At 45.6% G+C, this 27,966-nt stretch overlaps 2 protein-coding genes across 6 annotated transcripts in view; one reads left to right on the forward strand and one right to left on the reverse strand.

The window, feature by feature from the left end:
- Positions 1 to 1,505: 1,505 nt before the first annotated feature.
- On the forward strand, positions 1,506 to 18,736 carry ACTA2 (actin alpha 2, smooth muscle). Its single transcript, XM_036079350.2, has 9 exons — positions 1,506 to 1,662; positions 5,933 to 6,086; positions 7,862 to 7,990; positions 10,850 to 10,960; positions 12,717 to 12,801; positions 13,142 to 13,303; positions 14,625 to 14,816; positions 16,057 to 16,238; positions 18,447 to 18,736. Exons 2-9 carry the CDS (start codon positions 5,958 to 5,960, stop codon positions 18,588 to 18,590), a joined length of 1,134 nt encoding a protein of 377 aa, XP_035935243.1. The 5' UTR covers positions 1,506 to 1,662; positions 5,933 to 5,957; the 3' UTR covers positions 18,591 to 18,736.
- Positions 18,737 to 25,757: 7,021 nt separating this feature from the next.
- STAMBPL1 (STAM binding protein like 1) overlaps positions 25,758 to 27,966 on the reverse strand; it is a 49,023-nt gene continuing 46,814 nt past the window's right edge. For all 5 annotated transcript variants that reach the window (XM_036079346.2, XM_036079348.2, XM_036079345.2 and 2 more), the window contains one exon: positions 25,758 to 27,417. In XM_036079346.2, coding sequence (XP_035935239.1) covers positions 27,361 to 27,417 — 57 coding nt within the window. In that variant the 3' untranslated portion in view covers positions 25,758 to 27,360. The remainder of the gene's footprint in view (positions 27,418 to 27,966) is intronic.

The raw sequence follows: 27,966 nt of genomic DNA on the forward strand, positions 1-27,966 counted from the left end.
AAAAAAGGGAAAAAAGTCATAAGAAAAACTAAATCTTGGGTCTCCTTGTGTGTCTGTTTACATCATAATCTGGTTATTGTCAGGGCCGTGGCTGTACTCTACTGTAATCAAGGCAGAAATTGATGTAAGAATTAATAAGGTGAATACCACAACTCTTGTCTTTGGTGTTTAAAGGAATATTCACTTTACAAAGTGACCAAGCATGACACAGACACTGCCCGAGATGGGGAGACAGCCTCTAGTCAAATTGCCCTCTAACCAGGAAAACAAGGAACTTTTGCTTCACCTGGTCCCTGGGATCAAAAACCACTGGCTTAGTCCCCCAAACCCAATTTTATGTTATATCGTGAAGTCTTCATGTTTGAACATTCAGACCGTTGTGTGTCCTGGTTGATAAAAACTAGACACAGTTGACAGATTCTGAAAAACACAGAGAAACCTGTTATTATTTATGTAGTCTTAAGCCATCTGAAATTTTCTAATAATCAACAGTGCCATTTCTCCAAGATGAATACACGTGTATGTGCGTGCACGCCACAAATCCAAGGTACCAGACCCGGTACCGTAAGTGAACAGCTTGCCCTAGCTGTAAAATAAAGCCATTCATTCTGGTACCGTTCTCATGTATCAGCCGTCCAGAATCACTCATGATATCCATCAATAAGATTTCTATTACGAATTTAGTTAGAACCATGGCCTGGAGGAAGGGAGCAGACAAATGTCAAACACTGAAGCTACCCACCGACCCTTGGGAATGAGAGCTTAAAGCCAGATTCACGCCCGTTGACTCCCTGTCTTTGAGAAATGCCTGGGTCGCCTGTCTCTCTCTGTCACCTGTCAAATGGGTCAGCAGGTAGAGAGGAGGATCAGAGAGACCTCCCCCCACCCTTGAACACTCCCCTTTCTCTCCCAAACTGCTTCTGTAACAGGGCGCTGTGTGGACTCTGGTCAAACGGTGGCCCCTCATCATTCTGCTAAATCACTCGGTGACATACGGTGGACATTTCCGATGTGCCCAAGGACTAAAGTGGTTAAGGTCATGCTGACTCCCAGGCTCCTCTGGGAAACATGGGCCCGTCAACCCTGTCTGCACTTCAGTTCCTATTTCTATTAACACCACATGTGGACTCAATTTAGAAACACAGCGTGACGCCCATTAAATCACGGCGCTCTCTCTATGAACAGTTGAAGCAATATCTTCATTGCAGGCCACCTTTGTAGAAGAGTTTTTTAAAGTCCCTACTTCTCGAGGCCACTCCTCTCCGTGCTCAGGTCGTGAGGAAATGCCCTGGAAGGCCAGCACGACAACAGGAATGTCCCTCTACCTGGGTGCACGAGCTCAGTGTCTCTGGGCATCTCAGCAGGTGCTCTGGAGGCTTGGGCTGTTTATCTGCCGCAAGCAGCTGAGCTGCGTCCCGTTCCTTGAGCAGAGCAGTGGAATGCGGTGGAAGAGACCCAGACCTCTGGCCACCCAGATTAGAGAGTTTTGTGCTGAGGTCCCTATATGGTTGTGTTAGCCTGAACGCCGGGCCCAAGTCTGTCTTCGTTCCTTGTTTGGGAAGCAAGTGGGAGGGAAGCAGGCCAAGGGGCTATATAACCCTTCAGCGTTCAGCTTCCCTGAACACCACCCAGAGCGGAGGAGCCCAGCCGAGCATCGTCACGGTAAGTGGCACGGACCCAGGGATGTGACTTCCGATCCCAGCAGCTCTGATATTACTCAGGACAACCAGATGTCATCTACGGAGAGTTGGCTGGGCTGGCGCGCTCTGAAATCTCTGAATGAACACTGTAGTAGTGAAACGGTTGTAGCTCTTAGCTCCTAATTACCTAACGTTGCAGGTGGGTGTGGGGGAGGAGGGCAAAAGGAAGATGGAATGGAATCTCTGTGTCACTCTCTTTATACTAAGTCAGCAGCCCAGATCTTGTAGGGCGTTTCAGAGATGCAATCTAGCTATTTCCAGTAAATCATACTTATTTATATTTAGACACTGGAAACTCCAGCATTTGTTTGCAGTTAGGTTTTGTGTGGGGATTTCTCACTGGACTGTGTTTTGGGTGCAGCCAAGGTGCCGGGAAGTAGGTTTTAGAAGTGAACAGAGTCTACTTGCCTGGTCTTTGATGTTGACTATTTGTGCGTTTGCATTTGGGTTCCTAGGCTCTGACTGGTAGTGGCTTCTGTAGGAAAGGCACGTCTCTTGAGAATGTCTGTGAATTTATACTTCAGGATGTGCATCGCACGGTCCACTGGCATTTGTCACAGAGTGCAGCAGGAAACCCACTGCATCTTTCTCTGTGACTAAAGAGGGAGGGAGCAGGGTGTGCATCTGACAGCTGCTCGCCTCTCAGCCTATGGGAAGTCCGGTTTGCATTTCTCTCACCCTGGTGAGGCTGGCAGGACTGCGGAGCCAGCCCTGCCACCCCAGGCTGAACTTCAACTTCGCTGTAAATCAGGGCTTGGCTTGCTTCAGCCCGGACTGGAGTTTTCACGCTGAGATTTTCCTTCCATTTTGTGATCCATGACTAAATATGGTTTGCTTTTCAAGACGGATGAGCTGGGAACTGTAGTGTTCTCCCCACCCCCCACCCCCTCCCCCACCCCGCCACTAACTACTCATTTTTGGCACAAGATGCACGCGAGGCAGTTGGAGCAACCCCCCTGACCGGGGGGCAGTTCCAAAAGCAGACACTCGAGTGTGTTTTACCTAATTAGGAAATGCTTTGCTCCAAACCTCCAAACCGAGCTGCTCATTCAGGTTATAGATAAGGGTTGTAAATCACTGAGCCAGCTTCTTTCTGGGGACACAGAGACTTCTTCTCTAATGACAGCGCTCATCCGAGAGATTAGAAAATCCCTTCTGGACATTTTTTGCCAAATAAAAACACTTTTACTGAATTTTGAGATGTTTTTTCTGCGTGCTTGCTGATGCTGAGGGTCAGCCTCCCTTTTCTGCGGTATATTCAGACACTCCCCACCCCCCTCAAGCCCTCCTGGCCAAGAAGAGAGTTAGTAAGGACATGTGCACTCACGGTGATCGTCTCGTCACATTTTCAGAGTGTCCGATTTCCAAATAATTCATCCTGTTTTCAACTCTTTTGGTTTGGAAAGTCTGCTTAGCACATCCACAGACAGCCTGCCGCTTGGAGCTGGCTGCATCTCACACATGCCTCCAGCTCTTACCACCTGTTCTGTCTCGTCTCCTCTGCATTTCTCACTTCTCCTCCAGCTTCTTATTCTGCGAGGATGGAAGCCAGATCACACGAATGCCCAACAGAATCCAGTGTCTGGGAAGGGAAGAGGTGGGTGGGGATGGAAAGAGCATTCTTACAAGTGGAATCCACAGGTCAAGGATCTCCATGCTATGCTTGGAAAGAAAGCAAAGGCTAGAAATACAGAGATGTGGATAATGAGGATAATTATATAATGATACTAATCATCATAACTTTAACATTTATTGAGAACTCATAATATGTATGCCACTACAAATTATTTTAAATGCTTTTTTAAAAAAATCTAACCCCCCATCATAAGAACTCTATGTAGCATGTACTGATTTTCTTGCTGTCTTACAGAGAGGAAACTGTGATTTAGAGATTTAAATACTTTACTAAGTCATCCGGCTTCTAAGGGGTGGAGTCCGGACTCAAACCCAGGCAGTCTGACTGCAGAGCATAAGCCCATGATCATCACGCTCTGTCATCTCTGTGGTCCTAACTTTACCAGTGTTGGGATCATGCACAAGTCACTTCGATTCCTTGAGTCTTGATTTCCTTGTTTGTCAATTGCAGAGAATAGCACCTGTCCCAGATTTTAAAATGCATGGTCTCAGTTGAGGTTCATGCTCTTTGCAAAGGGTTACATGGCATTTGGAAAGATATAGCACTGATTTCCTGGGAATGATCTGGAAGAACTCCAACTGCAAAAGCATTTTTTTTTCCTCACACCCCAGAAATTTCCTTAAAGGAATTGCCTTTTATATCTGGGTCTGGGTGTGCAGTGAGTTCACCAACTTAGAAGAATCTTCCTCAGATTGAAATTTAAGATCTCGAAGTCGAGCAGAGAACTCTGGGTGTCCCTCTCTTTATGAGATATTTCCACCTAATTTTGCTTGGAAAAATGCAAGGGAATCTAAACTGAAAGTCAAGGAGGTAGCCAAAGGGATCTGATCTCTGATTCAACTCTCCTCCAACGCCCTGCATGCCCGTGAGCAAAATACTTCCTCTGGGTTTTCTCATTAATAAAAATGAAGGCAGTGAATGAAAACGGTCTCTCTAACAAACCTTCAATTTCCCAAATCTATAAAGTTGCTACTTTTGCTCCAACCTTTCAAATTTGGTGATAGGATCCAAGCATAAGAGTAGGATATTAAAAATATTGTTTTATTACTAAAAGAATACATGTTCAATTTAGAAAACATGACAGGACCCAGGAAAGATCAGTAAAAACACAAAACCCCCCCGCTTCAAAATAATACCCATCAACGTCTTGGTAAATATAATTAATCTTTTTTCAATGCATAAAATACATTTTTAAATAGAATCATATGATGTTATTTTCTCTAATCTATCATTCTTACATGGAATATACTTTTCCCTATCCTTTATCTTTTCTTTTTTTTTTTTTAATTTTATTTTATTTGAGAGAGAGAGAGAGTGAAAGAGAGAGCACAAGAGGGGGTAGAGTCAGAGGGAGAAGCAGACTCCCCACCGAGCAAGGAGCCTGATGCGGGACTCGATCCCGGGAGTCCAGGATCATGAACCCGAGCCGAAGGCAGCCGCCCAACAAACTGAGCCACCCAGGCGCCCCTTATCCTTTATCTTTTCTAATGGCAGCAAGGTATTCTGCTACCTGATGTGCAATTTATTAGACTCTCCTTCACTTGGAGGTTTAGGTTAGCTGTGATTTTTTTTTTTAAAGATTTTATTTATTTATTTGACAGAGAGATAGAGAGAGAACACAAGGAGGCAGAGGGAGAGGGAGAAGCAGGCTCCCCGCGGAGCAGGGAGCCCGATGCGGGACTCGATCCCAGGACCCTGGGATCACGACCCGAGCCGAAGGCAGCCGCTTAACCGACTGAGCCACCCAAGCGCCCGGTTAGCTGTGATTTTTATTAATGGAGAATAACGGTGGCCCCTAAAATTTAAAGCACCTTCTTAGAAAGTTTCAATTAGCTCTAATGGTTTTCCAAACGTAAAATAACAGTTCTCAGGTCCCAGAAGAGATTTGTCAACACTTTACATTAAACGTTTCAACATCTCAGCATTTCCAAATTTTCCCACGCTGCCCATCCCTCAAAGTCTGCCCTGTTAAGAAAATATTTAAACGTGATAACCTATCTAGAAAAATGTGTTTGGGCTGATACAGACAGCAAATGCCAGAAACTTCTTTAACATATGACAAATGACTTGTCTCTGTGAAGATCTGATCTCCTAGTCTGATATTCCCATCTGTGCTCTACAGTTGCTCATTCATTCACTTCCTTGGTCATTCTTTTTTTTTTTTTTTAAGATTTTATTTATTCATTTGAGAGAGAGAGAGAGAGAGAACACGAGCAGGTGGTGGGGCAGAGGGAAAGGGAGAAGGAGACTCCCCGCTGAACAGGGAGCCCGACGTGGGGTCAATACCAGGATCCTGAGATCATGACCTGAGCCGAAGGCTGATGCTTAACCGACTGAGCCACCAGGCGCCCGTTGCTTGGTCATTGTTTAAAGTGCTTCTCAGATGATGGGCCAGCCACTGTGTTGGAGGCCAGTTATGAACTTGGACTTCTGAGTTGTGGCTTGTAAAAAGCTTTCAGGCTAATTAAAGTACTTTGAGATAAATGCTGTGATAAGGGCCTGTGGTGTGCACTCTAGGAGTAGAGAGTAGGAGTGGTCAGTCAAGTGCCATGATCTCGGGATGACAGCTGGGTGGGCTTCGTCCCTGTTCCCCTAGGACCCTGTGAAGCAGCTCCATCAAAATGTGTGAAGAGGAGGACAGCACTGCCCTGGTGTGTGACAATGGCTCTGGGCTCTGTAAGGCTGGCTTTGCTGGGGACGATGCTCCCAGGGCTGTTTTCCCATCCATCGTGGGACGCCCCAGACATCAGGTGAGCAATATCGTACCATAATTACCTAACGCGATAATATCGCGACATTGACAATCACATGACAACATCGAAATGTATCAAGATAACGGCTGTGCACCTTAAACTCACACAATGTTGCACATCATATGTATTCAATAAAAACAATTCTGATTGGGATAGAGAGAAATGGGGCTATAGACGAGGTCCCTCTACGTCTGTGTGTCCGTGGGTATCCACAGACCGTCTCTTGCTCTCTGCCCAGAAATTATGTAACCTTGTTATAAACATACCTCTGATGATTGATGTCTAGGAATAAGTATGAATTTCATACACCATGTAGACAGATTATCCGGTGGGTGTCTACCAGACATAAAGTTAACCTTTTCTCACAATTCCTTTTTGTCTCGATACGATCATTATCATCATCAGAAATACTGTGAGTTACCTAGTAATGCATACCACAGCCACTCTTTGGAAGGAAATTAAAATAAATGCCTAGATCACTCACTCTCAAAGATCTTGAGATTAGATGGAAGGAGGCATTGCTACCAAATGTAGTTTTACATATTTTAGGAGTCAGTGACATAGGGGACAGCCACATGGTAATTTTATAGGACGTTACGTATAAACAAAACGTTGGGGGCAGCCACATGGTAAAAAGGGGAGAATTTCACCTTAGAAATTCTCCTTTGCATCAGCAACGTAGTTGTGAATTGAGCCTATCTGATTGATATTTATGGCTCTCAGTTTGGCATATAGTCATAAGAGTAAATAATAGCCTCTTCCAATGAATGAAATCTGAACTCAGTCTCTTTGTTGAACTGTGTGCAATGGAGATACTTCGCACAAACCACTAGTCATGGCTCTCTAGGAACCACGACTGTTTTGCAATTCTGAAAGTCACTCCAGTGCCATTTAAAATCCCAACAATGAGAATTTCCTTTCTCTTGTTGCTTTTTTTAAGCTTCACTTTAATGATTAAAAACATACTTCCGACTAGTTTAGGCAAATGTCTTAATGTTGATTGGTATGGAGTTATTTATTAGAAATCAAGCACTGAGTGGTCATTTGCCTATATAATGCTTTTGCTTATAATGGTTAGAAAATATTCACATCTCTTGGGTGGGTGACAACTTTAACAGTATAGTTTCAAGGATTTATAAGAGGCAAAGTGCCATTTAACTTATATGTAAAATTTCATGCATTCATTTAACAAGTAATTATTGAGTGATAAGTACTTGCTGGGGAATTGGTTATAATGACGAACAAGACAAGGACAATCTCTGCCCTAACAGAGCTCAGTAAGAAACAGAGCAGATAAAAAAAATACAATGTTCTGAAAAACAAACTGAGGGTTCTAGAGGGGAGGGGGGTGGGAGGATGGGTTAGCCTGGTGATGGGTATTGAGGAGGGCACGTTCTGCATGGAGCACTGGGTGTTATGCACAAACAATGAATCATGGAACACTATATCTAAAACTAATGATGTAATGTATGGGGATTAACATAACAATAAAAAAATTAAAAACAAAACAAAACAAAACAACAACAACAGAAAAATACAATGTAAGGTTGCTTTACCCACGGGGCCCTCTGCTACTTAGAGACTGATTCAGGCCTGTTGCCCATCAACTGAGGGACGTTGTTTAAGGGCATAGTGACCATAAGACAGAATGTCAAGTTGCTGGCACCAAAAGACGAACTTCCTATTGCAACGATTTAACCCTTTGTGATTGGATCATCATCAGTTCACAAGTTCTGGGGGCGGCTGACTCAGGCTGTGTTGAATCTTTGTAGGGAGTGATGGTGGGAATGGGACAAAAGGACAGCTACGTGGGTGACGAAGCACAAAGCAAAAGGGGAATCCTGACCTTGAAGTACCCGATAGAACACGGCATCATCACCAACTGGGACGACATGGAAAAGGTACTGGGAGCTTCTCTGTAGGTTGAGCCTTCAGGATGCATAATTTTCCGTGGCCTGGTTCAAAACATCTTGCTACTGTTGAAAAAAAAAAAATCCTGAAATGCTTCTAAAAAAAAAAAAAATCCCTTGCCTAACAGGGTTTATAAACTAGTTAGAGGGAGACTGTTTGGCAGATGAGAACAGTAGCCCTTTGCCAGGGGTGGGAATTAATAGTCTGTTGAGTCAGTCAACTGGATTACCCTCCCAGGGCCCGCAGCCAGGGGAATTAACCCACCCCCACCCCCCCTGCTCACCAGCAGCAGAAAGGCTGTGCCTCCCAGGCGAGGAGAGGAGCCAGGCCACCTCTGCCCCATCCATGCTGGAAAGCTTTTCATTAATCACCCTGAACATTTTTTTAAGTGTTTTAGTTTTCACTATACAAGCGGGACCCATGACATTGCAGATTTGGTACATTCCTGAATGTTCCCCAGTATACTGAAGCACAAGGAACTGACAAAAATTTTTAAGTATTTTAGAAAGTACCTCTCTGTGTTGCATTAAGTGAATGCTTTATCTCCCAATTTCATATAAAAGAGCTTATGGGAAGAGTTAAATCCTAGGACTTTTTTTTTTTTTTTTTAGATTGGTGGGGGGCAAATGAGGGCGGGGAGGGGAGGAGGGGCAGGGGGAGAGAGAGAATCTTAAGCAGGTTCCACACCCAGGGCGGAGCCCAGTGCAGGGCTCGATCTCACTACCCTGAGATCATGACCTGAGCTGAAATCAAGAGTCAGGGGCGCCTGGGTGGCTCAGTCGTTAAGCGTCTGCCTTCGGCTCAGGTCATGATCCCAGGGTCCTGGGATCGAGCCCCGCATCGGGCTCCCTGCTCAGCGGGAAGCCTGCTTCTCCCTCTCCCATTCCCCCTGCTTGTGTTCCCTCTCTCGCTGTGTCTCTCTCTGTCAAATAAATAAATAAAATCTTAAAAAAAAAAAAAAAAAAAAAAAGAGTCAGATACTTAACCGACTGAGCCACCCAGGCGCACCAAATCCTAGGATTTTAATGTTTGTTATTAGACATCGTAGAAACACAAGTGATTGGAGAAAAAGCAGACAGGCTAATGAGAAAATGACATTAATTTTTTTAATGTTGCAAAATATTAGAACCACAATATCTGGACTTTTATTTGTCAGCTCCCTACACACACACACACACACACACACACACACACACACACACACACAGTCTCACCAGTTTAAGAGAAAGAAAATAGTATTGCTAGAATTTATCAGTAATAATGCCAAGGACTCTACTTCTCTTCAACAGCATTTCATTAGGTTTGCTTTGTCTGAGATGCCGGATTTGGTTAAAGCTGCAATTTGCACAGATGAGAAGGTATTAATAGCAGTAGGAAATACTCTAAGAGTTTCTCCATGAGGCTGGCAGCATCTCAGCGTGCATGCACCTACAGAATTGGGATGAATAAAGCATTTCGTCATTTCTAAAACTGAAATTTAAAGTGTCTTCTGGAGAGAGAGAGAGAGCGAGGCGAGAGAGGGGGTTGGGGAGAGAGGTTTGCCGGCAGGGAGGGGTTGGTTGTTTTCTCAATGCGACATTTCGGGCGGAATTTCTTGAGCACTCTGCTACTTTCATTCCATCAAAGGAGTACAACATTCAAGAGCCTTCTTTCCTTTTTAGAAACCACAACTTCAAAACCAAAGAAACTGGAACAAGATAAAGAATCTTTAAAGTCAATCTGGCTTTTGTGGATTTATAAAACTTTTGCAAGCAGTTCTTGTTTTGTTTTGTTTTGTTTCAGTTCTGGATGAATCTAATATTCCTAGTGCTAGTGAAGACTTTTCAGGCCCTTAAAAATAATTAATTTGGCCCTTTTTACAATGGTCTGTGCTTTTTGGCATTGATGATTAAAGAGGATGCTCAACCATGAAGCGAACACACTCATGTCCAAAGTGCATCATACAGATGCGCTATCAATAGGCACAGGCTATTTTCAAAACACCTGAAGGCCAAATATCTGCCCATGAATGGAAGGTCTGGAGCGTGTGCATGAAGGCATGCTTCTCCTAGCCCTGGAGAGTAGAGAGGGGGACGGAGGAGGTGGAGGTGGAGACAGGGACACCTGTCTTCTTAGCATAGGTTGCAGAGGGAAATTTCCCAAAAAGTATTAAAAATGGTAACTAGATTTTCAGGTCAGTTTCATTCATCTATTCATTCATTCACTCATTTGTCCCTTTACTTGCTAAACTAAATCATTTTCCCATGAATATTAACTAAAGTGGTAGTAGGGGTAAAGATACACTTAGCACCCGGCTGGCTCAGTCCGAAGAGCATGAGACTCCTGATCTCGGGGTTGTGAGTTCAAACTCCACATTGGGCATAGAGATTACTTTAAACAAAGGTATGGTTGATTAATAATAATAATCATATTTATTCTGGGCCAGGTGCTGGAGTAAATAGTAACTCTAGGGTTCTCGCCAAGACACACTAGTTATTTTCATACTACCCATGGTGAGGTGAGCTGGGAAGGATTAAAATTTGCCTTAGCTTGCACAACCAAGAAGTGGTTGAGCTGGGATTTGAACCCAGATTTGATGTTAGACCCTGTGCCCTCAACCGCTAAGCCATCCTGCCCCACTGACCTGGGTTTGGGTTTTCGCTGAGTCACTTCCTTGATGTGAATCCTTGGGTAAGTTACTCAGAGTCTTTGAGCTTCAGTCTCTGTGTCAGTAAAAATGTGGATATTTCGTGAGGGCTTGTAACATACTATTTGGTCCTAGTTTCAGCTAGCTCATTCTGGTCCCTTTCTGGGGGTCCGCAGCCCTCCACAACATCACCTCATTGTGTTTCTCCTCGGTCCCCCGCTAGATCTGGCACCACTCTTTCTACAATGAGCTTCGCGTTGCCCCTGAAGAGCATCCAACTCTGCTCACCGAGGCGCCCCTGAACCCCAAGGCCAACCGGGAGAAAATGACCCAGGTAAATAGCCACTCCAGGATCCAGCACTCTGGGGCTTGGGGAGAGTCCTATTTGAAAGGGACGGGACAGGACAGCAGAGAGGAGGCCCACCCCAACAGCCCACTCGCAGACCAACAATTTTCCAGGAACTGGGGATTCCCAAGGACAGAAACATCTTGATGGTACCCATATCCTTACGGGGGGGAACTGCCCCTTGACTCCAAAAGCAATAGGAAATTAGAATATGTAATGGGAAAGGTTGGACGTGTTAAGTTAAAAACTTCTAAGGAGAAATCATTTCAAAATGCGGGGTAACATACAGCCAGGGATCTGTCGCTTCTCAGCTACGTGAGCTTAACGAATCCACTTAATTTCTTGGATTCCTGGTTTCCTTGTCTATGTGTCGGGAATAAGACTAGTACTATTATTTTTCAAAGTGTTGATGTGAAGATCAATGAGGCAAAATGTCAAACGTGTTTTGCGGTGCCTGATATAATAAACGTTTAACAAATAATAGTTTTTATTGTCATCATTGTGACTTGTCTGAAGCTCAAAGACTTTCCAGTAGGAGATCATCCATTCCGCCAGCCAGACAAGCCTTCCAGTTTGGATGAACTATCAAATAAAAGCATCCAGTGTCAGCTTAATGCTTGCTATAGTGAAGCTCTGGGTTAAGCGGTTTACGTGCATTGTCTCTTTAAATCTGAACAACGTGAAGCAGGTTATATTCTATAAATGAATATACAATGATATATCTGATTATATAAATGAACAATTCAAGGATCGCATACACGAGGTGAGTGTCCCAAGGTCATACAGCTAGAAGCGGCAGAGGCTGCAATTGACCTTGGATCTTTGGGGTCAATAAATGTAAATACTGCAGGGCCTTTTCCTCAGAAGAGCTCTGGGTTGGTGTGCTTACACCAACACACGTGCGGTCATTCTCTGCAGGGGGACCTCTGTGCGCCTGGGTGTCCCTCCATGTGGCGAGCGATGTCGTTTCTGATGGGCGTTCTTGTCCCTGGGAATGGTGTGGGGGCAGAAAAGCAGTTGGGAATCACGGTGGTCTAGCAAACAATGTCAGATATTCTGGTGGATAGACCAGGTGGGGTTTGGTGGATGGGGAAGGGGAGGCCCGTGGGCATCTCCATGTGCGCAGCCTTCTCACGAGTGACCTGCAGCGGCTCTGGTCTTGTCCCCAGACTGTGTGAGCTGAGGCACTGGTGTTCATATAGGGCCCTCTGCTACCAGTGGGCATTTCTCGTCTTCCAGGATCAAGGTCCCTTCCACTTGCAGCCAAAGTGGCCTTGGATTCTAGGGCTGACATTGACTCAGCAACTACATGAAAAAATGGAACAGATGAACAGGAACCTCAGACGAATCACAGAAATGGGCTCCTTCCCAACCAGTCTGAGCTTCTGGTCAAAGGTCTCCTTCTGTAGACCAGAGAAGTCTGAACCTGAATGTCGTCTTCTCTTTATCTTTTGGCTTTGATATCATGAACAGGTCCTAGGCTGCTCACACTGGGAGCTCGCCTAGTCCAGACCCCTCCGCTTACAGTTGAGCGACCAGGAAGGAAGCCCACAGTGGTCAGCTGTATACCCGCACCCGTCATGTGTGCACAGAGCCCCTTCCCTTGCCTGCACCCTCAGGGCACAGTGTCCTCTGCCCAGAGCCAGTCTGTATTCTGAGCCCACCTGCAGGGGGCGCTCTCTTGAACATTCTGGCCGAGACTGGCAGCAGCATCACTAACTCAGTGCTTTGGCTTGCCTTGCAGATTATGTTTGAGACTTTCAACGTCCCGGCTATGTATGTGGCTATCCAGGCAGTGCTGTCCCTCTACGCCTCTGGACGCACGACTGGTAGGTGGGAGCCCAGGTTGCGTGCACCGTCCATGATGGGGTTTGATGGTTGTAAACATGGTGTTTGGACGGACTGGGGGCTGGCTAGAGCTGACAAGCCTAATGCCAGCCCACCTTGAAAAATAAGCCCTCGAGCTCTTATTTCCAGCAGGCCTTTTTCTCTCGCTCTTCCTCCTCTTTCTCTATCTTCCCCAAGCCCTGTCCTGCTTGTCCTATGCTCTCACATGCTCTCTCTCTTCTCTTTCAAATCAGAGGCTCAGAAACTCCCCTGCCACTCGGCCAGCCAGGGCCCACGCACCTGCTGCTGCGGTCACTTTCATCGTGCCCATTTGTCCCCCAGGCATCGTGCTGGACTCCGGGGACGGGGTCACCCACAATGTGCCCATCTACGAGGGCTACGCCCTGCCCCACGCCATCATGCGTCTGGACCTGGCCGGCCGTGACCTCACCGACTACCTCATGAAGATCCTGACTGAACGCGGCTACTCCTTCGTGACAACCGGTGAGATGGGTGGGAGGGAGGGCTGAGGGTGAAGGGCCCGCGTCTCCTGCACAGCGACGTGCAGGACCCTGGTGACCACCCAGGGAAACAATGGGAGGGGACCATGCGGGTGGCAAGGCCTGACTCCAAGGCCCACAACAAAGCACGGCCTTTTTGGCTCAAAGTGATGGTTGGCGCTCTTGGAGACACCAGGGAAGGGCCCAGGGCCCGGTCCTGCCCCCGCCAGCAGGGTGACCCAACCTCACCAAACCATCTGTAGAATGGGGGGTCACCCCTCACATGATTGTTGTACTGAACGACACCAAGCACGTGGAATTCCCAGCCCTGAGTAATTCCACATTTGTGAGTCAGTTAGTCAGTAACTTAGCTAGTTTGAAGGCCAACCCCGCAGAAAGCTGTTCGCGTGTCTTTGGCCTCCAAGCCGGTGCCGCCCCGTCTGTATCTGCAAGAGGCGACCTCAGCTGGTGCTGGACACGTTGGGGCATCCTCAGTGCCCATGGCCCTGGCTGCCTGCCCTCCCCCCATCGAGCTGGTGTTGTCCACACGTTTCCATGTCTGGACACGCCTGAGGTTTATTATAGACTCTGAGCTTGAGCTCTGTGGGTGTTAAATTTCCTTCTGGGGTAGGGAGTTGAATTCATTCCTACATTCCTCTTCTGCTCTCCACAAAAGAACCCCAGAAAATTTCCAAAAGGCCCCAGGGGCCTAGGTGCAACCAATACTTAGAAGTTCAGAGTGCAGGAGTCTGAAAGGCACTGCCTGCCTGCTTCTTCCACACCTCCTTCACTATGCATCCCTGAGCCTCCTGGGCCAGGACCGGTCCTGAGCCAGGGCCTGCCTCCTTCTGGAAGGTGATGAATATGCCAGCGGTGTGAACTGGGACCTACCTGGGCCAGCAACATGGGTCTCTGGAGCTTTTTGAAAACTGTGGGGGCCCCAAAGCATAAGACTTCCTGGTCAACTGAAAATCCAATATAACAAACTATTATAAGACAATTGTAACAGAGAGTGAATAGTTAATCCTGAAAAAAAAAAAATCCCAAATGTAACGTATAGAAGGATGCCCTGCTCTGTGCCTTTAGCTAGCTCCTTTTCTTCCTGTCATGCATTTTCCAGACCATATTTTTGAGGAGCCTACCCCTCTGCTAGGGACAGAAGTGGCTCCCTCGAGGACCTAGAGTTTAATTGCCATCATGGATTTTGGGTTGCATGATACCGAAGTTTCACACGTTTTTGAAGGAACCCTTCTTGGAGGAGAGACCCAAGTAAGGTGGGTGGATTTTCACCACCTGCACAAACCCTCATGTTTGTATCTTGACAGCTGAGCGTGAGATCGTCCGGGACATCAAGGAGAAGCTGTGCTACGTGGCTCTGGACTTTGAAAATGAGATGGCCACAGCTGCGTCATCTTCCTCCCTTGAGAAAAGCTACGAGCTGCCCGATGGGCAGGTGATCACCATCGGGAATGAGCGCTTCCGCTGCCCAGAGACCCTGTTCCAGCCCTCCTTCATCGGTAGGCTTCAGCGTCCTGTCCCTGGGCAGGAGGGGAGCACCCTAACCCTCCGAATCCAGCCAGCCCCTGGCTCTCAGCACCCTTCTACATGTGGGGACCTGGGCCAGGAGCCACAAGACCAAATGCATTTCTAAACCAGGGCAAAGGAGAGTGTCAGATTTCTAGAGAGAGCAGAAGAACGTCAGGAAAGGAGTTTTCTTTCTAAGCAAACACGGTCTAAGCTGTAGTCAAGCCAAAAGCATCCTTGGTGTGGGAAGTATGGTGAAAAAATCAGATATTGCCTGTGCTGAGGACACAGTGGAGCCATCGATGGATGGGAAGGATGTGCTGAATGCTGAGACTTTGGGAGGAGTGCAGGGGTTGGGGGGAGAGGAAAACGGAAGAGCCCGTTCCTACATTAGCATTGACCTTGGACAAATATTAGCATAGTTGTTTACAGAGGGTGGGCTCTGGGAGGGATGAGCCCGGGCTTGGGTCTCAGTTCTCCTGTCATGATCTCGGGAAGGTCACTCAATGTCCCCAAGCCTCCGTGTCCTCATGTATAAAATGAGGATTGTGATGGTACCTGCATCACAGGGTGGCTGTAAGAAGTACAGCGTGGGACACTTAACCCAACGCCTGGCCGAAACAAACACTCAGTAACTATTAGACATTGTTAATAATGAATAATTAGGTATTATTACGATTACATTCCAGCATCGCAAAAGGTGAAGGGCCACCTGGAGGTTCTTTTCAAAAGACCCACATCAGAAATTTTTAAAAATTCAGGCAAACAAAACAAAACAAAACAAAAAAACCAACCCCAAACACAACTATTATCAAAATTGAAGAAAAAGGAGGCTTTGTCCAAATCGGATGAATCACCTTCCCTGGGATTCGGTGCCCTTTGGCTTTGAGGGGTGCGAGCAAGAGAGCAGGCAGAGAGAGACTTGGGGTAGCCCTGAGCTATGCCTGGGCACGAGCTCTGCACCGGACCTCCTGTGGGGAGCCTGAGACTCCGCCCTTACTTGAACCCCACATAGTGGTGAGTCTGTTCTCAGCCCTTGCCCCCTGGAGGTGCCGCTGCAAGGCTTCCTCACTAGATGAGAGGTGGGAGCGCATGGAGACTCTAAGGACGGGCGGTTCCCACGCTGCGATGCCTACCTAGCTTCAGTCCAACGTAAGACCCTCCAACGGCTCATGCAGCTCTTCCTGGGTTTTGCCCACCACCCAAGGATCATGGCCCGTGTCTCCTTTGCAGGGATGGAGTCTGCTGGCATCCATGAAACCACCTACAACAGTATCATGAAGTGTGACATTGACATCAGGAAGGACCTCTATGCTAACAACGTCCTCTCGGGGGGTACCACCATGTACCCCGGCATTGCTGACCGCATGCAGAAGGAGATCACCGCGCTGGCGCCCAGCACCATGAAGATCAAGGTATGGTTCAGGGTCAGGTGCCACGGCTATGCTTCAGGCTATGATACCAACTCCATCACCAGACGAGACGGGCCCTTCAGAGGCCACGTCGTGCTCACGTGTGCTCGTGGTTTCCAGGGCTAAGCAGTGGGTCCACATCCACAAGTTCTGTTCTTTATAGGATTTGAGTCAGTCCAGTTCATCAGAGAAGCTAAATTATTTTGCACAAAATTTAATCTATAATTACCTTTGTCCGTCAGCTACTTTCAGGAGTGAAGTTCATCAGAGCTCCCCGTGTGAGCATATCCCTTTATTTTTCTATTGAGATGTAACTCACATGTAACATTCTATTAGTTTCAGGTGTACAACATAATTCAATATTTGCATATATTGTGAAATGATCCCCACAGTAAATCTAGATGACTTCCATTATATCTCTTAAAAGTAGACATGGTGTCATTTTCCCCCATCACAGAACTAGTGCATCTCACACATAAAACATTATAAAAAATCAGATGAGCCGGATGTGTTTCCAAAGAGGTTTAAATGCTGTAGATTCTAGAGCATGTACTCTTTTTCCAAAAGTGATCACAGCTCAGTGGCCAAGAATTAAGAGTGGTATCTTCAGCTCTCTGTCTGGCACTCCTTTTGATCTAGGTGCTCAGAAGCACAGAATCCCTCCAGGATGACCAAGCTTGGTCCCTGAGCTACCAAAGACCCTTATGTTATGTGTTTTGAGTCCCAGTCGCGGGAACTCAGAGATTAAAAGGAGATGGTTCTTTGGAGGCAACTTACGTGTGCCTGGCGACTTCTCAAAAGCTGTTATCCCGCTCTGAAATCAGAAGCCATGCTGGGACTCTCTGACCCGTGTCCCAGGGAGCAGAAGAGAGGACACTCCGCCTGCAGATCACACCCGCGCGCGCGAGAAGTATTCAAACACATTCTCTGTTATTTGCACTCACTTGTCCTTTTTTGAAGAGGGTTTGCCGATAACAGAAAGAGAGCGAAGCTCTCTGCCTGCATCACAGGCTCTGAAAGACTGCATGGTAAGAGGAGAGACTGTTTCCTGAGGCTGGTGTTTCTTGAATGCTCCTCTGATCGGCTGTCTCCCCCTCTCCCTCGAACACCTGCCGGAGAGACATGCAACCAGCTCTGGGCTCACTGACAAAGCCTGCCCAGGTGGGGGTGTATTACAGACGGCGGCGGCAGCCAGAGCTGGCCCGGTCCTGCTTCCCCAAACCTGGCTTCTCGAATAACATGAATGTGGAACGTGGGGCTCCCGTGTGGGGAGAGAAAACCCGTTAAAAAGTCTGGGGCCGTAAGGTGATGACTTTAGGGAAAACTGAAACTGGATGGCGGGGGTTATAGGAACTCTGGACTGTCTTTTACCTACCACCTTTCTATCCAACTAAAATTACCCCCAAATGGAAAGGTTGTTTCTAAAACAAAATGAAACAAAACAAAACCACACCTGGAAGAGATCCAGGTTTGAATATCGGGTCTGACAGGTGCACAACCAGTGTGACCTACATCAGTTACGTAAACCTCTCTCAGACTCTGTTTCCCCATGTGTAACATGGCACTAATTCAATACTCTCTAAACTGGTTTGAGGTAATACATGTAAAACGCTTAGCATCGTGCTAGGCACATAGTGGGTGCTCAGTAAGTATCAGCTATGTGTATGAAAAATAAACGTTCAAACAGAGCTTGGGGGATACACAGAAATTAAATCTTTCCACCGTGGTTTCGGAAATACCTTGTCTTTTTGCCCAAGTCTCCATATTTGTCTCTACCTAAGTATCCAAGTCGGGAGTGAGATTGGGAAGTGCTCAGCTGTAGCTATGTTTTGGGATTCCTGCGGGTAGATGGGACCCCTGGCATGAGTCAAGGAGAGCCAGCCAGGGAAGCTTACTGGGACCTACCCCAGGGAAATGGTCATCCAGCAGGCACCCTGAGCCCTCCAGTGTGAAACAGTGCATCTCAGTGGCCTTAAACAGGTGGAAGAAGACTCATAGAGTAAGTTCGGAGACTCATTGGAGAGTCTCTAAATTCACTAGTCGCCTCCATTGGCTTAGGGTCAGCGTGGGGTTAGGGCCAGGCGTCTGACAGCTGAGACTGTCCCCGCTGTCCATGGGACTCCTGCGAGGTCCACCCAGTCTGCACCCTGGGGGAATGCCCGGCCCTGTTCTAGCGTGCTAACGGTCCTTCTTTCTCATCCTGGCCAACAGATCATTGCTCCCCCGGAGCGCAAGTACTCCGTCTGGATCGGGGGCTCCATCCTGGCCTCTCTGTCCACCTTCCAGCAGATGTGGATCAGCAAACAGGAATACGACGAGGCCGGGCCGTCCATTGTCCACCGCAAATGCTTCTAAAACACGTCCTTGCTCTCTGTCTCTGGCACACAACTGTGAACGTTATGTGGAGTAATGCCTTCAATTCTTTTCCAAATCATTCCTAGCCAAAGCTCTGACTTGTTACCTATGTGTTTTTTAATAAATCTGAAATATGTTACTGGTAACCTGCGGACTTGGCCTCTGATGGGCACCCTGCGGCTCCCGTTTCTGTAGGTGGACCAGTGGCTCCCCCTAGTGGTGGATCCTGGGGCACGACACCGCTAGGACGGGCTCGCTCACACTAAGCTGGGAAGTTCGACTAAATGCTGTCCGTGGAAAGAATTTGAAAATACACGGGAGATAAATGGAAACGTGGATGAAAGTGTATCAATAGGATAGCCCACCCTGACTTCACAACTTGCCGGGTCATTACATTACCTTGCTGTCTTCTCACCTCAGTACTGGGCGCCTGATGTGCAAAAACAGAATTACAATAACTGTGTATTACAGATACACAGATGTATGATTATAATATATGTGAAACATATGAAACAATAAACATACAGATTTTCCTTGACTTGCAATGAGCTAACATCCTGACAAACCCAACCTGAGTTGGAGATATCGCAAGTCGAAATGCATTTAAGGCACCTAACTACGGAACATGGTAGATGAGCCCAGCCGACCTCAAATGTCCTCAGAACACTGACAGTAGCCTCCAGATGGGCAAAACCATCTAGCACAAAGCCTGTTCTATAAAAAAACAAGTGCTGGATAGCTCATGTAATTTATGAAATACTGTAAAGTGAAAGACAGGATGACTGCATGGGTCCGAAATAGCAGGAAATGTGTTTGTCCTGGACCCTGGGAGCTGTGTTCGCGGCTCCCACCCAGTCTCAAGAGGGCGTATCTACCACACAGCGCTAGCCTGGGGAAACATGAAAATTCAAAGTACAGTTTCTACCAAATGCCTTTTGCTTTTACACCATCATAAAGTTGAAAAATCTTAAGTCGAACCATTGTAAGCTGAGGCCATCTGTAGGTGTATTAAAAGAAAGTATAGAGTCTTTCAGGGGAAGCGATTCCTAAAAGAATAAGAAACGCTGCTCTAAAATCTCATTATGCATCTCGATCATCAGTTGCTTTTCTCCTGATCAGTATCTGTCCGAATAAGATGCTACAGATATATTCACACCAGAAGGGATGGGAAAGTTAACAAAAGTCTCCAAGGCCCACCTCTGTCAGTCATCACACAAAGGGTTTTATATATCTCCTCCCTCATCTGTTCTTCAGAACAAGGTGGGCACAATATTATTTTCGTGTCCGTTTTACAGATGAAAAAACAGAAATTGTTCCCTTAATATCATTATACAGAGAAGCTGTCTTCAACTTCTCTTTTACCCATTTGGCCTGGGAGGTACAAAGAAGCATAGAAACACCTTCCCTACTCATAAGGGCCTTAGTCTCAAAGCGCTTTTCTGCCCAGGCTGTTCAGTGCCCTCAGCAGCCCCCCAGCTGGGCGCTGCTTTTCTCTTGTGTGGGAAAGTCTAAGTGGGGGTCAGCAATCATTGGCTGTCCTTCGAGGGAGACGTCTCTGTCCAATGCAGCATCTGACTGCACAGATTTACCCAAGACTTAATCCAAGCTTTCCCTGGTCTTCTCTGGCCCTGTAGCTTGAGCTAATTAATATTAATGCTACAAATAATAAGAGTTGGCATGTGCTGGGTACATACCAAACCCTTTATATTAGGACCTCATGTTATCCTACAACAACCCTATGGAGTTGATATTCTTACTGCCTTTCGACGGATGGAGGACCTGAGACTCTGAGTGGTCCTACCACTGGCAGAGGGGTAACTTGACCTTGGTTCCAAGCCCAACTCTTAGCCCCTAGGCCAGTGGGTCTCAAGACGTAGGCCACACAGGTCAACTTCATTGGGGGCTCATTTTAAGTGGGCAGATTCCGAGGTCATAATCCAAACCCAGTTGAGCTAGAATCTCTGGATCCGAGGCTGGGAGCCTAAGTTTTAATCAGATTTCTCTGATGATTCCTTCGCACATCAAAATTTGAGAACCGCTGTAACATGCTATGACTGAGGGAAATTTCCCAATTGCAGATTTACACTTACCAGGCAAGGGCGCTCCATACCTACTAGAACATAAACTTGGGAATTAGTGCACAGATAATTGTAAACAGATCGCTCTTGTAATTCAGGCAAAAGTCACCAACCGTTCCCATCCTCACTATTGGGTTTACATAGAGTAAAACCAATTCGCTGCACTGTTGTACTTCATATCTATCACCAGGGGATGCGAGCTCTCTGATAAGGGAATGAGGGCTTGGAAAAGTCCAAGAATCTGAAAGCGCCATGGCCAGAGGCAGAAATCAGGAGAACTAGAACCACTCACTAAATGGGCATCCGTGAAATGTTCCTTCCTTGTGAGCACCCAGCTTAAGTGCTTACGCCCCTTTGCCCAGTCTCAGATCAATACCTCCTCCCCTTGATTCCACAAGATGCCCGGTGATCTGAAGGGCTGGACAGGTGTCAGAGTCTTGTGGATGAGCTTCATATGAATCTCGAGGAGATAAAACCAGCAATATATTTGGCTGCCTCTTGAACCCTGGAGGGGAGGAAGGAACCCCTGGAGGAGGAAGAGGAGGGAATGACCCAGTCCTAGATGTGGCTGTTACATATCAGAGTCTGAAAACTGGATGTACAAGTCATGGTCATTCCCGGGAGACCCAACTTAATTCAGGTGCTGCTTGAAGAGCCACCTGCTGTCAGCCAGGACTGGGACAGCGATAAACCATACAGAGAGGATAGGCATGGCTCTGGCGGGTGGAACTTCCGGTCTAGTCAGGAAGATGGACATTACACCGGTAGCTAGCGTGCCCTGTGAGGATCACAAAAAGGGAAATATGGATATGGGGGACCAGTAGGCCCCCCTGAGGAGGTAGTGCTTACGAGAAACTTAGTCAGAGTTAACCGGGAAAACAGGGCGGGGACCTGAGGGGGTTGAGGCTGGGGAAGGAGAAGTAGGATGTAGGTGGCCCGGGTTCCTGGCAGAGGCCGAGATGAGGCAGGGTACCCCTATGTGGAACTGAAAAAAGAACCCCAAAGCATCAAACCACGCACAGACTTCAGAAGTTTGACTATGACTTGACTGTGATTTTCCAAAGCAGAGTTCGTAACGTTTTCTCCGTGAAACGTCAGTCTTGAAATCAGACAGCTGTTACAGGCCATGACAGCCATGTTGAGCGAGAAAGGTGGTATCTGTCGGGTTCATGTGCCATTCATGAGTGCTTCATCTGGCGGGTTAAATTCGTCATCCCGTTTTCAGAAATGTATCCGGGAAAATGAACATCCAAGGACTGCTGCCTCTCTGATTTGTTCCTGATGGTTACAGCTCTTCTAGAATGTTCTTGTAATAACTCCATGCCCCCTTTGAAGTCTGAAGGGAATATAAATGATTACAGTTTGCCAGCTGCTTTTGTAACATATGCTATCTTTCAGGAAAACTGATGACACAGGCTTTTACGTAGTGTAGTTAATGACAGTTTTTCAGAGGCTGAAGCTCAGATGTCCCTTTGAGAAAAATCGGTGGCACTCTAGACCCACCAAATCCAAAGATGGTATTTTTGTATTCTTTCTTAGGTCATGTCTCTTTCTTACACTCCACATTTGGTTTTGAAGCTTATTCCTCTGTCCTATCATTGGACTGATTATTTCCTCCCCTCCTTAGATCGCTCTGCAGAGGCTACAACCCGAAACCCCTTAAGAAATGGCCTAAAATCATCCAACGTCAGATCTTCCTCTACAAAATGGCATCACCTGTCCACACAAAAATTCCATCCTTCAAATTAAGAACTAGCCCTTGTTCTTAAAAAAAGGAAAAGTTTGTGATTTCAGATGGATGTTCCCAGGTAGCCTTCTCCCGTGTGAATACATCAACCACCGAGTTTCACACAAATAAAAGTAGTATTTAAGTGCCATTGGTATGGCTCTTGTCAGTTCTCTCTCCTGTATTTCTAAGATTTTTTTTATTCATTTATTTAAAAGAGAGAGAGAACAGGCAGGGGGAGGAGCAGAGGGAGAGGGAGAAGCAGACTTTCCACCAAGGAGGGAGCCCAACGTGGGGCTCGATCCCAGGACCCCTGGGATCACAACCTGGGCTGAAGGCAAACTCTCAACCAACTGAGCCACCCAGACGCCCCTCTCTCCTGTATTTCTAATCCTACCCAGTCAAGAGAGTCGACCTTGATAAATGCCTGGGACTGGGTGTCCCACAATCTGTGATGACAGAGAGTTCTAGAAGCCTCAGGCATCTTCATAATCAGCTTGGATTTTATTATTAAAATTTGACTTTGGGATGCCTGGCTGGCTCAGTCAAAGAGTGTGTGACTCCTGATCTCGGGGTGGTGGGTTCGAGCCCCACAATGGGTGTAGAGATTAAATAAGTATTTTTTAAAATTTTGACTTTAAAAGAATTAAGTTAATAATGTACTGTTCTGTCAGAACCACTATGAGATACTACAAAACACACCTACTAGGATGGCTATCATAAAAAAAAAATAAGTGTTGGCAAAGATGTGCAGAAATTAGAACCCTTGTACATTGCTGGCAGGAATGCAAAATGGTTCAGCTTCTATGGAAAACAGTTTGGCAGTCTCTCAAAAAGTTAAAGATAGAATTACTATATGATCCTGCCATTCTACTCCTATGTATATACCCCCAAACAATGAAAACAGATACTCAAAAAGTACATCTACACACATGTTCATAGAAGCACTATTCACAATAGCCCAAAGGGGGGACACATCCCAAACATCCATCACTGGACGAATGGATGAACAAATTGTGACATATCCATTCAGTGGAATATTAGTCAGGCATTAAAAAGGAACAAAGTACTGATACATGGTACAATGTGATGAACCTTCACAATGTTAAGGTAAAAGAAACCAGACACAAAAGTTCGCACATTGTATGATTTCAATTATATGAAATCTCCAGAATAGATAAATTTATAAAGACAATGCAAGTCAGTGGTTGCCAGAAGCCAGAGGGAAGGAAATGGGGAGGAACAGCTTAGTGGGTGAGGAGTTTCACTTTGGAGTGATGGCAACGTTTTGGAACTAGTCAGAGGTAGTGGTTGCACGATATTACGTAGGTACTGAGTGTCACTGAATTGTTCACTTTAAAATGGTTAGTTTTACGTCGCATGAGTTTTACCTCAACAAGTAGTTTTTTAAAAACAGGAAAAAAATATAATGTATTGCCTTGCAAAAAAACTTCAATAAGTACAACATTTTATTGCTGCAAGGAACCTGCCAAATCAGTAATTCATACACCTCATTTCTAGAAGTGAAAAAACCTTGCCTGAACTCAGGAATAGAGCAAACGTCTTCTAGTTGTTTTGTTTTGTTTTTCTTGTCCATCAGCCTTTAGTGAGAGAAAACCTTGTGAAACTTTTTTGACCAGTCTGTCCATGCACTTCTCTCTTGGAATAACTGCACAGAAGAATTTTAAACTTGAATAAATGTGGCTGTGTAGGTAATCCTCCCTGGTGGAGGGGAAAAATTATCTCCATGGTTTTAGAGTGTCTTTTGCTTTAGATAATGCCCAAGGTATTTACTTCAAGCAAATTCGGTAGGGCAGTCTACAACACTCATCCTACCCACCCCTTCCCTGTTACTCTGTTTTCTCTCCCTCATCCTCTACACTGCCCCAACTGCACGCTGAATTCTGGCTAGTTTCCTTTCTAAGTAATGTTCTCTCCCCTGGATTTTTGTCATCTTTTCCATTTCTCTAGCTCCTCTCTGATTATTCAAACATATACAGGAATATGGATTTTATTAAATTATTTTAATTATAAAAAATATTGTAAGATTAAAAGCGTAAGTATAAAACTTTAATATAAGATATATTGCTTTAATTAAAAAAAAAAACACAACCCTTTCTTTTAGAGAAATTTGTTCTTGGAAACTAATACCTAGTATGACTTAATCAACTGACAACTATCTTCTTAATTCCGTAAATCTGTTTGAAGGCATTTGAACACCAGATCACAGGGAATAGAATAACAGCTATTCACATTATCATGAATGGTTCTTTTTAATGTAATTATGGGATTTCAGATGTACAGCAACGTTTCCAAAAAAAAAAAAAATGGCAAATGGATAAAACATTAGCTTTTTGGCACTTGCCTTGCTACGGACTGAATGTTTGTACCTCCCTCCCCCGCCCCCACATCCGTATGTTGAAATCGAGTCCCCAGTGTGATGGTGGGTGGGGGTGGCTGAGTCAGGAGGGTGGAGCCCTGATGATGGGACTTTAATGTCCTTATAAGAAGACACTGGAGGGAGATGAGCTCTGAACCCAAACGTGCTGGCGTTCCCTCAGACTTCGGGTCTCCAGAACTGAGAGAAATAAATGTCTATTGTTTAAGCCACCCAGCCTGTGGTATTTTTGTCAAAGCAATCCAAAAGAAGATGTGCCTTTTGATAACTAAAAGTCTTCTCGGACATCAGCATGATGACTCAGAGCCACTAACTAATGTTTTTGTCAACTGTCCCCAAGGAAAAGACATTCTTGCCTCATGAAGAGCCAAGACGCTAGAAAAGGAAACATGTTTCTTAAAGGAACAGAGGAGAGTTTTTTGGCTTATTTGTTGTCTTTGTGACAAATAACACGCTAAATTCCAAGAACAAGGAGCTGAACGTTTTCCTCTTTTCCTTGATTAGTGCCCAACACTTGACATTTCTCAAGCATCCTCTTCACATAGAACATTCTCTCGCTACATAATTCTGTAAGATGTGCCGGGTGAGAAACATCTGCTTTCCACGTGTTGGGGTCACTGTGGCTGGTTCCCCAATAAAAACCTCAGTCTCAGTCCAAGCAGCTGTCATAACACAGTCTCTGGCATGACCTGTGTGTCTGCAGCGTGGGATGAAGTGGGGGGAGATATGGAACCAGCCCTGGGATATGACCTTCACTGACACTGCATCTCGAATATAATGCCAATTGTTCCGCAAACTAAACCACTTCTCAGAAGAATCCAGGAGCACCTTCAGGAGCTGAGAATAACCCACAGAAACCTGCCTTGCTCTTCTATAATTGACAAGGTCTGTGAAGAAGAGAGTAATTTCTGCGTGACAACAAAGAAAGTCATTTCCAATTCCGTCCCGCGAGAGAAAAAAGAAAACAACGTCAGTAAATATTTATTAAGTACTGTATGAGTTTGCTGGATTGCCATAATAAAATACCACAGATTGAGTGGTTCAGACGACGTGGAAATTTATTTTCTCACGGTTCTGGAGGCTGGAGGTCTGGGATCAAGGCGTGGACAGGTCTGGTTTCTTTGGAAGCATCTTTCCTTGTAGAGGGTTGTCTTTTCCCTGTGTCCTCTCGTGGTCTTCCCTCTGTGTCTGCATCCTGATCTCTTCTTCATTAAGTACCTCAGTCAGATTGGATTAGGGCCCTCTAGTGGCCTCATTTTACCTTAATTGCCCCTTTATTTTTTATTTTATTTTATTTATTTTTAAAGATTTTATTTATTTATTTGACAGAGAAAGACACAGCAAGAGAGGGGACACAAGCAGGGGGAGTGGGAGAGGGAGAAGCAGGCTTCCCGCGGAGCAGGGAGCCCGATGCGGGGCTCCATCCCAGGACCCTGGGATCATGACCTGAGCCGAAGGCAGACGCTTAATGACTGAGCCACCCAGGCGCCCCTTAATTGCCCCTTTAAACGTTTTACCTCTGAATACGGTCACATCCTGTCTCCACAATGTTTTTTCCTCCTAATTCAACTGGCCAACGTAGTCCACAAACCTCCCCTTCCTTCTATTTAATCCCTGTCTTTTGACCCAGGTAAATGCTTTTATTATCTAGATACCAGTCACAAATCCCAATCCAAGCCTCGGTAAAACCATGTTGTATTTATGTCACCTTATTCAGCTTAAGGGTATTTTTCTTCCAGTTCCCTGTGCCTTGATTTATAGGTAGGTGCTTTTAATTGCAAGCACACTTTCCAAATTATTTTCTTATTCTCTTAGGCTGAGAATTATCAGTTATTTCCTACATTTCATTTCTTCTCCCCGTCGCCCCTATTAACTTTCACGGTAATAAGCTGTACACTTTCATCTGAGCCTTTTTTCATTCTTCTCTCAAGCGTCTCTGCTTTTAGTCCTCTCAATCAAGTTAATGAATCGTCTGCTAACCCAAGCCCTCTGGTACCCCTCCCTGAGCAGAAGCTCGCTCTTCTGGTATCCTCCACTAGGATCCACTGCAGACGTATCTCTGAGCTTGACATTGAACACAAGACGGCTCTACCGTCTACAGCCACGTTTCTCACACGTGGAAACTGCTCATTTTCGACCACAGGGAAGCGTGGCAGAAACAGACGGCCTGTCTGGGAGACCCCCTGGTACTCAGCATCTCTTGTTTGGAATGACCTTTAATAGGAACGAGGACAAGAAAAATTGGGCGAAGCATGGAAAGCTCTGAAAACGCGCGCGGAGACCTCTACGAACACCGGACGTACTGTTGTTTGCAGCATTATTTATGGTGTGGTTGTAGTATCTGGGCGCATTCACAGCTATTGATGGAACCCAACTGTGACTTCTCCGGAGACAGAGCAACCCAGAAAGGAAATTTCAAAATGGGCAAGAACAATAAATATCAAACTTTCTGATCTAAAATGTATAAATACAAAATATCAGTCACTTCAGGAAACGTCTTAAGAAAATCCGCAACCACACGTCCACGGGTAGGTGTCTGGGGTCGATGGTGCTAATCTTCGGAACACATCACCTTAGATCCAGCATGGTTATTTTTATGTCTTTTACCAACACGTGTTTGCATACCTAGGTGAGAAAAAAATTGGTTTTACATCGTAATGTTTACCCTGGTTCTCTGCAGAAAGGGAATATGAATTTCCTAGCTTAAAAACATTCCTAATTTTGAAAATGTTTCCGATCAGAACAAATAGAATCATATTTATTCATTTCCAACTGAAACACACGTACAGACGTTGCCAAGTAATTGTCATTTTAAGTAGATTCTAACTTCAAAATAATGTTTCTCTGACGTTACACCAGAGAACCACCAGGCAAGCATTTAGAAAGAAAAGATGTAGTCAAATAGTGTTTCTTTGGGGCTCTACATAGCTAACCAAGAAGTATGCTTACAGTTTTCAGTGTACTGTTATGAAAAAATTAATCTGGCCACATCGGGCAGAAAGAATTCATGAGACACTAAATATCATTTTCTTTCATTGTGCTTACTTGGAGTCTGAGGAAAACTGCATTTCCTTAAGTATCACAGAGAAACATTTAGAAATGGAAAGGTAACTTTATGCACAATCAACTGTGCTACAGAAACACTGGTATTCTCTTGTAAATAAAATGATCGTG

This window comes from Halichoerus grypus, chromosome 7, assembly GCF_964656455.1.
Source record: "Halichoerus grypus chromosome 7, mHalGry1.hap1.1, whole genome shotgun sequence".
In the NCBI taxonomy this organism is placed as follows: domain Eukaryota; kingdom Metazoa; phylum Chordata; class Mammalia; order Carnivora; family Phocidae; genus Halichoerus; species Halichoerus grypus.